This window comes from Poecilia mexicana, unplaced genomic scaffold (assembly GCF_051168715.1).
Source record: "Poecilia mexicana isolate PSO_F unplaced genomic scaffold, ASM5116871v1 scaffold_16, whole genome shotgun sequence".
In the NCBI taxonomy this organism is placed as follows: domain Eukaryota; kingdom Metazoa; phylum Chordata; class Actinopteri; order Cyprinodontiformes; family Poeciliidae; genus Poecilia; species Poecilia mexicana.
In genome coordinates, this window is record NW_028263385.1 from 4324857 (window position 1) to 4335891 (window position 11035).

The 11035-nt window shown below is 35.7% G+C and overlaps 2 protein-coding genes across 2 annotated transcripts; one reads left to right on the forward strand and one right to left on the reverse strand.

Moving 5' to 3' along the window:
- Positions 1-686: 686 nt before the first annotated feature.
- mettl6 (methyltransferase 6, methylcytidine) lies at positions 687-3649 on the reverse strand. The gene is made up of 5 exons (XM_015001176.2): positions 3194-3649; positions 2552-2686; positions 2087-2257; positions 1463-1604; positions 687-1059 (listed from the first exon to the last, which is right to left on the reverse strand). Exons 1-5 carry the CDS (start codon positions 3488-3490, stop codon positions 857-859), a joined length of 948 nt encoding a protein of 315 aa, XP_014856662.2. The 5' UTR covers positions 3491-3649; the 3' UTR covers positions 687-856.
- A 194-nt stretch (positions 3650-3843) lies between these two features.
- Positions 3844-10982, forward strand: eaf1 (ELL associated factor 1). The gene is made up of 6 exons (XM_015001178.2): positions 3844-4091; positions 5449-5543; positions 5884-6020; positions 6127-6299; positions 6794-7015; positions 7085-10982. The coding sequence occupies exons 1-6, from the start codon at positions 3989-3991 to the stop codon at positions 7132-7134; spliced, it is 780 nt and encodes a 259-aa protein (XP_014856664.1). The 5' UTR covers positions 3844-3988; the 3' UTR covers positions 7135-10982.
- Positions 10983-11035: the final 53 nt, after the last annotated feature.

Here is an 11035-nt window from a genome sequence, read left to right on the forward strand (position 1 = left end):
AAGTTTTTATAGTAGTTTCAAAATCTAAGTTTAAGAATGTAACATTTTATTTTCAATGCATGGATGTCATCTCTGCATTTTAAATATATATTTTTTGTTATACTGTATCTAGATGTCTTTTTTTGTTTTGTAAATACCTAGTCACATAAAAAAAAGCGTGCATGTGTTTGGTGCTACTGGAAACTTTGCAGTTGCTCTTCTCATCCTGGACAGGAAACCACATTATGTTCAGGTTTAAAAACTGCTTCACAGAGAGCCCACACAGCTTCTGCTAGTGCTCTCTTATTAAAAACATTTATGGAAGTAAATATTTGTATGTTAATTAGCTGTTTAATTGTTTTTATCTTTTTGGATAATAAATTAAATTAAAAGAAATACAGTGGGACATTCTTGAAAACATCTCATCCCAGAAAACAGTTTGTGGATATTTTAGACCAAGGTATCTAGGCCAGTATGTTTTTCTTTGCTTTACTTTGCAGTAGAGGCTGATTAACACCAGCACACTCATCAGGTAAACATACTATCAATACATAAACAAATGTATTTTAAAGAATAAATTACTATTTGAAAGGACCAAACTGAAATGACCCAATCTTGGTTTACAGATCATCTTCAATGGATAAAATGACAAAGATGGTTACAAAAATATTTAAAAAGGGTAGAAACAAAAAAGTATGTCAAAAAAATCCTCACCTGGTTCTTTATTTGCACACTAATGAACTGAGAATTTTTGTTGTACAAAAAATTGAAATACCTCCTTGTTCAAAGAGCAAACATGGCAGGAAATCCAAGTCCCTTATTGTAGTTTCCCATTTCATTTCTTTCAGCAGATATAAATTGTTTTACTGTCCACATTTCAATCTTCTTGTTTGCTCTCCTTGGAAGAATTGTGAGATAAAAGTCCAGAACCTTGTTGGGAATGTGTTGGTTTGATAAACTTGCTCTGAAGGAAAACTCTGGGAACACAAAGCCCCTCTTTCTTATTGACTGTCTCTCTCAGGACATATTCATTAACCACAGACTGGAAGCCCGCCTCTTCAAACAGCTTAGCCAGGAACTCTGAAAACAGTTAAGGAAAACAGATTGTGACTTTAAGAGAAATCGATCACAAAGGACTGCTTGTTATACGCTATATTTGAGAAGCGTATAACTATGCATATCCATAGTTTAATGGATATGCATTCAAACACTACATATTCACATTGTATTTGGTCAATTAGAAGAATTTTTAATGTTGATGTCACACTTCAGATTTACTTTAGAGTCCAAGATGCTAAAGCTTAAGGGCAATGGAGAAAAAAAAGAAGTAAGGAACTGTTGGTTAATCACAAGAATATAGGCAAAGCAGACATCAAAATAAACAGCTGTGTATTTATTCAATTTATAAATAAGAAAATTAAATACATTTTATGTCTCTTAATAGGCTGTGTTGAAGAAAATACCTAAATTGAACTTTACTGACCTTTAGAGAAGAAGTAGGACCTTGTTCCATCTTGACGGACATAGAAGTTGTCCCCCAGCTTGCTGCCAGATTTAAACCGGAGCATAGCATGATCATAGAGGCCGTAATCCCTGAACAGGACGACACCGCCAGGCTTCAGGACCTGCAAGTAAGATTCAGATCGTATTAGACAGGTCCATGTTGACCAAAAGCACACAGAGAGAATTCCACCAGAAAGTCAAATGATGTTTCCAAAAATGTTGGCATGCTGTAAGCAAAGTACAGAAAGGAAAAATGTGCACTTAAATGAATGTTGTACAAACTAGCCTGGGACTTTAACTTGTTAATCTTAATGGATTAATAACAGAAAAAAAAACATAAAAAACATTGAATGCAATTAATTACAGAGAGGAATGTAAACAGATGTGCCGTCTAACCTAGTGTTTAAAGAAGTCAAAGATTCTGAATTGAAAAACTTTGCTAATTGCTTCAAAATTTGCCCTTATAAAAATGCTATTAATCATTATTAATTATTACAAATCCAATGCCCCATCAATAGTACAAACACAACATCTTAAACTAGAAAACCTATTTGTGTCACTATGAAACCATCAATACGTTTTGCTTGTCCATCTCTGTTTTTACCTTGGCAATGTTCTCTAAAGCCACCTTCATCTTGTCAGGATGAACGGCCGACAGGACAAAGATGAGAGTGACAACGTCGACGCTGGCCTCTGGAACATTTTCCGTCAGATGGTCTTTCGTTAAATCACACTGGAACGCACAGCAGCGCTCGGGGCGGTACAGAGGATTTTTCTGTTTCAACAACACAAAACATATTACATACACAACCTTCAACTGATGCTTGGTTTTAATTACTCTCAAGGACAAGCTTTCAAAACTAAACTACACTCTACTGATCAGAGCTGCTGATTGTAATTAATTCAGATTTTTTGACATCAACAATCAGTCTGCTTTCACTAAATCTTGAATCATGTTTGTCAATTTTTAGTTATTGTGCATTGAAAAAACAACTAAACTGTTAAATGTAGAATTGGGCTTCTGTAATTAATCAAAAGTAATTCAAAGATTCACAGGTTGAAATCTTACTTTGACAAATTCAACAGCTCGGGGTGAGAAATCACACGCATAAACAAAGATGCTGAGGTCTTCCTCCAGCAGAGGGAAGATGCAGTTTCCGACTCCACAGCCAGCCTCCAGCAGAACCAGCTTCTGAGACTCAAACTGAAAAGACGTCAGAAAAATTACAGAAGACTGTCAGTGTGTTGATATAAGTTCAAATTATGATAAATACAAAAACTGAGACAACTCCAAAAATCCAACTTTGACGATGCTGTGGAGTTTGTTGTTTCTACCGTTTCTTCAAAAATGTATTTATAGTAGTGGGGAGCATTATTATATAAATGTAAGTAAGTAAAAATCCAGATAAAAATTACAGGGACAGAAAAATTTGTGTGGCTCACATGAATGAGCCACACAAATTTTTGGTCCCATCAATTTTCTAGATGTAAAGATTTCCCTCAAAAAATCTTTCAAACATACAATACCTATCACTTAACATGCTGATGGCTGCTTACTGCTTACGTCTTTACACCCTGGCATTGTGTTGTACCACATTACCGAATGCTCTCAAGCTGCCAAATTCCTGGTTTTACAGTAAGTCGCATTTGATTGTAATCAGTTGATCAAGTTTATTTGAGTACTTTTGGAGAATTGTCTCGGTCTGCTAACCTCTCTACATGCTTGGAGCTCCTCAAACTCTCTGGTGGTCCAGTGTCTGTCTTTGAAGAAATTCGTCGTATTTCTTTTGTAAAACAAGTCCCAGTTTTTTTGAGCTTCTTTTTCAAGTTTCATCTGTTTGAAGTCGGACACCAGAGACCGCTCGCTGCTCAGTCTGTCCAGCTCCTCCTGGCTTAAATGTCTGGCTGTGGATGTTGTTTGTCCGCATGGAAACGTGTCATCTTTGGATTCCAATTTCACGCTTTGTGTAAGGTCAACTTCGCTCTTTTCAACTGCTGTAAGTGACATGATACATTAAAAATGATTGGGTGCCTTGTCAACAAGTAACAAAAAATGTAAAAAGCTAACATCTAGCCATTTAAAACTAGAATATAATTTGCTAAACTTTTCCACCGTTCGACGCCATCTTGTTCGTTATTTTAACTCTACCGTGTGGAGTCAAAAATAGTAATTCCTTGTCCATTTCATTGGCACCACTGTCTTGACATAGATACAACTTCTCAGTAAACATTAAATAAAATGTGAGATAACTTTAATAAATTATTACGTTGAGATTCACGTTTGTTCATTAAAAAAATTACTTACAACCAATTTTCGGAAGTATTTTACAGTGGAACCAAAAGCGGAAGTGCGTTGTTGTTTTGCTAATAGTTAGCATCCGCAGGCTAACTTTTTCTTTATTTGGATTCTCTGTTTAACCCAATTGAAACAGCCAGATTTACGTCGGCACTTCAGAGGATTTGACGCAAATGTAAGTTTTTAATCATTTCAAAGACACCGTCGACCATGAATGGGAGTACCAATCCGCTGCTGGATAAAGAGGAGCATGTTTTGAAGCTCGGAGAAAGCTTCGAGAAGAGGCCAAAATCTTCTTTTCACACCATCAGATGTGAGTGTTATTTCTAAATAATTACAACAGTGTCATTGTTTTTGTTACAAGTATCTTAAAATTCGATTGGGACAATATGGATATACTTTAAATTCATTCCAAAGTAGTACTTGGAAATGTTTGTAGAGTTTAAAATTCTTAATTTTATCTGAGTCAGAGGTTCTTAGTCATCGACAATCAAAGGTTAATAAAGACTAGGCATAGGAAAACAGAGTAAAATTACTAAACAATAAGACATTTGTATTTGAAGACTTTATTATTCTTTATTCTACGTTTTTGTACTCAGGATAGGCATACAGTAGCTATGTTTACTTCTCTATCTACTTCCAAAGAGTTGTACATTTTGCCCGAAGAACCACAAACAAAGCCACAGACGTGATAATATTATTGGTAAAAACTACAATGACGATATCAGTTTCCATAGTTGCTCACTTTAATGTACTTTCAGCAATCTCTGTGACTTAATCTTAGGCCCTCTCACCTGTGTCAGGTGTGGGCTGTTACTATTACTTAGACCTGGAAACCTAAACTTTTATATTTATGAAAATCCCAGAATGTTTTTTTAAAAATAGAACATTCAGGATTTTAGATTTTTATCATTTAAAAAGGCATGGCTGATATGCCAAGATGGTGTTACAGTGGAGGGATGAAATGTCATTTTATACATTATAATAACACTTTAAATTTTATTTCAAATTCAAATTTAAGGGTGTAACAATATATAAAGACGCTAAAGTAACAGTAAACATTTCTTGCTCCCTTTAAGAAAAATAATAATAATAATTTTGAGAACATTTTGTTGCCTCTTTTGTTGTAATTGTGTATTTATTCAACCATTTTCTCAATGTTATAATCCTATGTAGCATTAACGTGTAAGTGGAATGAACTAGAGACTACCTCAGCAGTCTGTAACCCAGTATTTGAAGCAAATCAATCAAGTTTTATTAACTTACTTCAGTTCATAAACACATGGAAAGATAAAGCATTCATTCATTAATTTATTTGAGATGTAATTAAATAACTGAGATCTCATAAGTATTGTGGAGTTAAGCACAGTAATGCCATGCCGTTTGGCTTGGTTGCTTCTACATATACCACGTTTAATGGGATAAAGTTTAATTTCATGTTTCTGACTCTAGTCAGTGCAAATATTGAGGAGTTTCTGTTAACCAGTCTTGCATATACTGAAAACAACCAGGTCATCTGTATAATTAAGCATAATATTTTTAAATGATATAATTTGGCATGAAAGCTTTTAGAGACACCAGTACATTACCTACACAACCTAAAGATTTTTATAAACATACATATTAAGAACTCGCCAGACCCGTGATTAATGCCTCGATTTCTTTTTCAGATGACTTCAAACCAGCATCTATTGACACGAGTTGTGAAGGAGAGCTGCAAGTTGGGAAAGGAGATGAAGTTACCATTACACTACCTCACATTCCAGTAAGACTCTCAGAGGAGGGTGTGGCACAAAGCAACTTTTACATTGCCAGTTAATCCAGCTTGACAATCCCTAAAACTCCAGTTTGACATATTGAGTAATGAGTAATGTCAGTCGTTACAGTTTATCTGTTAATTATGTGGCAACTTTACTATATAAATAAGTAAAGTGTTTCTGATTTGGTTAAAATGGGAGATACTGGTCAGCAGTTTCCTTATTAGTTGAAAAATAGTCATTGAGATCCATCTGTCTGTTACATATCTCTAAAAATACTTTTACTAATAAATATGTAGTTAGGGAAAAAAAAAATAACAGAAAGTTAAAATCAAACTTGTCTTCCAGGGCTCCACGCCTCCTATGACAGTATTTAAGGGAAACAAGCGACCATATCAGAAGGACTGCGTTCTCATCATTAACCATGACACGGGTGAATTCGTCCTGGAGAAGCTCAGCAGCAGCATCCAGGTGAAGAAAACAAGGTGAGTGGAAAATGCTTTAGACTTCAAGACAAACTAAACACAGTTTTTCTCAAAACAATCTTAAAGGTCTAATATTAAGTATATCTGCTGTTTGTTTATGCTGCAGGGCAGAGGGGAGCAGTAAGATCCAGGCCCGAATTGAGCAGCAGTCAGTTCGCTCCAGCCAGCCTAGCTCTCAGTTCCGGGCCCCAACCAAACCCGGAACTGGGATCAAAACCTCGCCCTCCCAAACTAAGGACAACCCCTCTCCTGAGCCGCAGCTCGATGACATCAAGAGAGGTGAGGAGGATCAGCCGCTCACATCAAACTTACCTGAGCGCTAAACATTAAAGGGGCAGTATTATGTATTTTCCAGGTACAAAGTGCCATGTCATCCATGTCATAGCACAACCAAGTAACCAAGTTACCTTCAGTTGTTATAAAAATGCTATATATATTAAATATACCTTAGAAGAAATTTGACTTTGTAATTTAACATTTGACATTGAGTGGAAGCTTGGAAGCTTGTAAACTGCAGCTCAGAGGCGGCGCTAGGTTAATCGAGGCGTTTTGCACAACTGAATGGTTGCCATGGAAATTAAATGATTTCTCAAACATGTACCAAAGAATCAACTCAACACTCCAGGTAGGTTTTTGATGTGACGTGAAGCTCAAAGAAGGTAATTTTACATAATACTGCTCCTTTAAGAGGCTAAAGATGAGCTTTAGAAGGTTTGACATGGATCAGTTTGAAGGGGGAAGGAACCGTAAGCACGCTGACTCCATTCCGACAGAGCTGAGAGCGGAGGTGGAGGTTATAGAGCAGATGAGCAGCAGCGGCAGCAGCAGCTCCTCGGACTCAGCCAGCGCCTCGGGGAGCGGCGACGACAGCAGCAGCAGTGACGGCGAGAACGACGCACCGCGGCCGCTCAGCCAGACCTCCCCCAGCCGCCTCCCTGTGGCCAACGGAGGAGTCGACCGGCAGCAGGGCAACAACCAGCTCATGAACACACTCCGTGAGTTTCTGATTACCGTTAGCTTCGAAGCGTCTCCAGGAAACAGTTTCTCATCTGTTTTCTCTGCAGGAAACGATCTTCAGCTCAGCGAGTCAGGGAGCGACAGCGACGACGACTGAACTCTCCGGGTCAGCCTCGCCTCCCTCACGCTCCTCCTCCTCATCTTCCTCTTTTCTGCCTGATTCATTTGTTTCTTTGCTGTGATAACTGACTCCATCCTTATGTTGCAGTGTGACTGTATTTTAAAAGTTTTATTTTGGTATTTTCTTAAAGATGGCCACCCAGACACATTAGGAGTTTATTTTTATTAGATGTATATTTTGCTTTGGAAGAGTTTTACCTGAGAGTGATGGAAGATTATATCTAGAGCATCCATGCATATTTTAAGTACTAAAAGAAGCTAGTTTTATCAGCCAAATACTTCTATTTTTATTAAGTTTTGTTTGTATCTTAAAATTAACAAGATGAAGGTTTCAGTCGGAACCACCCACATGTTCCCCCCGTATGTCAGACAAAGCTGTGGACATCCTCTCTTTACGTTGTTGTTATTAGCACTTCTTTAAGCATGAATCAAACTTACATTCATATGCATTCTCTTTCTTTAAATACTAAAAATACTGTACTGCAAAAACAGTATCAATAACCTTTTAGCTATTTCACATTTGATTCTTTAGTGGCTATTTAGCACTACATAAAACAAGAGAAAACTGAATTTTACCTGCCCTATTTTTCAAAAAAATATTCTAATGACTTTTCATTAATTATATAGAAAGTGAGGATGTTAACAATTGGTATAAAAGCTGCTCATACAAGATCCTTATGATAATAGATGAGTAACATCTTGGATGATGTTCTTTTCCCCCGCCACAAGATGGCAGACAAGATTCAAAATTAAAACAGAAACCTGCTCAATGAAGGACATTCACTGAGTAGGTTTATTTGTAATACCAAAAAAATGGGTTCTTTCAAACTTGGTTTGGTTTCTCTGGAAGGTAATGTTATGGTTTGTTTGTGCTGGACCTTTATTTACCCCAACTGTTACTCATGTTCATCTTTCTCAAATAGCAACAGATGTAGGTTAGAAAATGAAGAAAGTCAACCACTGTGTATTTGAAACTGGATAACCAAAAGAAGAAATGAAAGAGGAAAATGTTACAATTTCCAGTTCAGTCGCAGCGCAGCTCTTTTGTTGATTGCAGACAGTGTTACTATCTGAGAGCCGCGTGTACTGTGTCTACCCTTCAGCTTACAGACACATACCGATTTTCTCATTAATGTTTGATTTTATATATTATTTTTGGTCTTAATGTCAGGTACTTAAAGCATCATCTCTGTGTTTCAGAGATTTGACTTTATTAGTCAGCCCTCCTGAGCCAATCATTGAGGCAGTTATTTAAAACTATATAAAGGCTCTACATTATAGGAGACTTGAAACCAAAAAAAGCTCATAGGATAACTTTTATTTGTTTCAGACATGTGTTGTTTGTTTGACCCAGAAATAAACCAGGCCACAGGACCTTTAAATGCTTTACAGAATTTTAGTTTAGTAACAAAGGTAAATGTATTATACTCAGAAAATGCCAAAGAATAGAACTCGCCTAGAGAAAGACATTGAGGATTGTTGATTGTGTTCAGTTTACAGTTTTACAGTCTCTCTGTGCAAACAGTATAATTGGTTACTTTGTTGGTTTTTTAACTTAACTGCAAACATTTTTGTGTTTGGTATTATTATTTAGAGTTACTAATAAAGAAAAGTTTCAGTATTAAAATAACTAGGCCTAAATATAAAATAGTTTTTGTAAAAGATGTCATAGAGAACAAAACTTTTTTTTTTATTACAGAGTGACTAATAATTACATTTGGAAAGTTGTAGAAAGTTTTAGATCACATTTAAAATGACTTTACATACAAAATAGACTGTTTTACACTTGTCAAAAACTGACTTTATTCTGTTCTTGTGAAAATGAATGCTCCACTGCTCCAGTTCTGACCTGTATTATTGGGAGCAAAACAGCATCCAGACATACACTCCCAGCCTGTTGGCCCCACACTTAAAGTAAACACCAGACTAGAGAAGTACAGCTAACAGAAATTTGAGTGAATATACTTTTACATCATTAAGGTTCATAATGTCAGATTTCATCTCTCTTTTTTTACTGTTTTATGCTCCAATTTGTCTACATTAGTTGCAGAATCATTGCAAATGCATGCTGTAGCAGTAAATTACAATAAATTGGCGTCTTCCCTTTTATTTAAAAGAAGCTGGAAGGTGTTTTTTGCTGGCGGTGATAAAATATAGTGTATCCTCTAATTTGCAACCCGGGGTTTTGTCTTTCTTCTTCGTGAATCACAAAACAATCCCAGTTCAGTAAGTTAAAGGATTATTCCACTTTTTTTTTTTCTCTCAACTTGGGCTTGGATATATAAGCTAGATTTATTTCTCTAATTTGTCCTCTATGGAGATTTTACTTACATTCACTGTTTTTAAATCAACCTTTTTTACGTGTGATCCTTAGGAGTAAATTCAGTTTTGGTAAAACCACAGCCAGAGTTGTATATAAAAAGTTTGCTAAAATAAATCTCTTTTGAGTTTAATTTCCCACATTTACAAAAAAAAGCCCAGGCATTATGTTGTAAATTTGCAACAAAAAAACTAAATCCATGATTAATGGAATATATTTACAAAACTAAGATGTTGTAAAGTCAAATTTATTGATTGTTCTGATGCAGTATGAGCCTGGATGTGCCCCATTTTGTTGCAAATGTCTGACTTTATAATCTCAGTAAAGTTTTGAGTTTATTTTCTAACATTATGATGTCAGAAAGTATGTTAGTTTTAAAATCATTAATGTATGTCCTTAATGATGTTTTTTGTTGCAAATTTATGACATTTCAATATTGTAGAATATCAAATTTTTTTTGCAAATGTGTAAAATTATGCCTGAAATTTTACACTTTTTTTTTCTCTTTAATTCACAATGGCTTAATGCTCATTCATATGGTTCAGTTGCGATACAAGTTATTTAGCGGAACCTGGTAGCAACTGGGATCATTTTGTGTTTACTTTGAACATCTAAAGTGACAGAAGGCAGAAAGAGAAATTAAGTATGTTTGAATTAGATGTCTAAGCAGGTGGATGATCTCATTTGTTCAAAGCATTAAAACTTAAACAAGCTTTTTAGAAGATAAACTCATGTCACCTTCAACAAGGCTAGCATTTCGAAGATCAAAAATTGAATTTAAATAATGAATTTTGTTCTGTGTCCATGTGAAACATATCATCATCAAATATGGGTGAATGTGTTTATAGATCCAGTTTTAAGTAACTGCAAGCTAACTGGACATATGCTGCATTTATTTTCTGTCTGAAGCCGAGGCTGGGAATAATCATAAATATGTAGAGCTCATTCTGAGCTGGAAAATGAGAGGCTTAGCTATTTGTTTTGGTGCTCAGTACTATGCGCAATACAAGCCTATAACTATATGTTTCTCTCCATTTTATGCATGAAAACACAAAAGGAACACGTTTACAGCTCTATGCCGAATGTAGCCTGTAAATAATGACTTCCAGCTTAAACGCACATTCTTCCGTTTTCCACCACGGACTTAGAAAATCCAACTTCGGAGTGCAAAGAGAAAGCAAATAACCTACCTAGCTAAAGTAACTAAACAAACTAATTTGTCAACTTTCTAATATCCAAGGAAATGTTAGTGTTGCTTAGTTTATTTTTAGGCATCTGGTAAATGTGTAAGGATCGATTGTTGATTTAATGAACTCCAAAAAGAAACCAACACATATTTTTTTTATTCTGTTGTTTCCCATAGAAACTGTAAAAGTGTGCAGTTGTTTTACTTGCTGTGTTGTATTTGTTATTTTAGTTTTTTGTGTGTCTTAGAAATGTATTTATGTGAAATTTGGATTGTATTAAGTTTGCAAATTTCAGTAAAATAGTTTCCCACATTCACAGTGAGAATTCTGTTTTGACTTTGTGTCAGTGTGTGTACTGATGTATTTCCCCC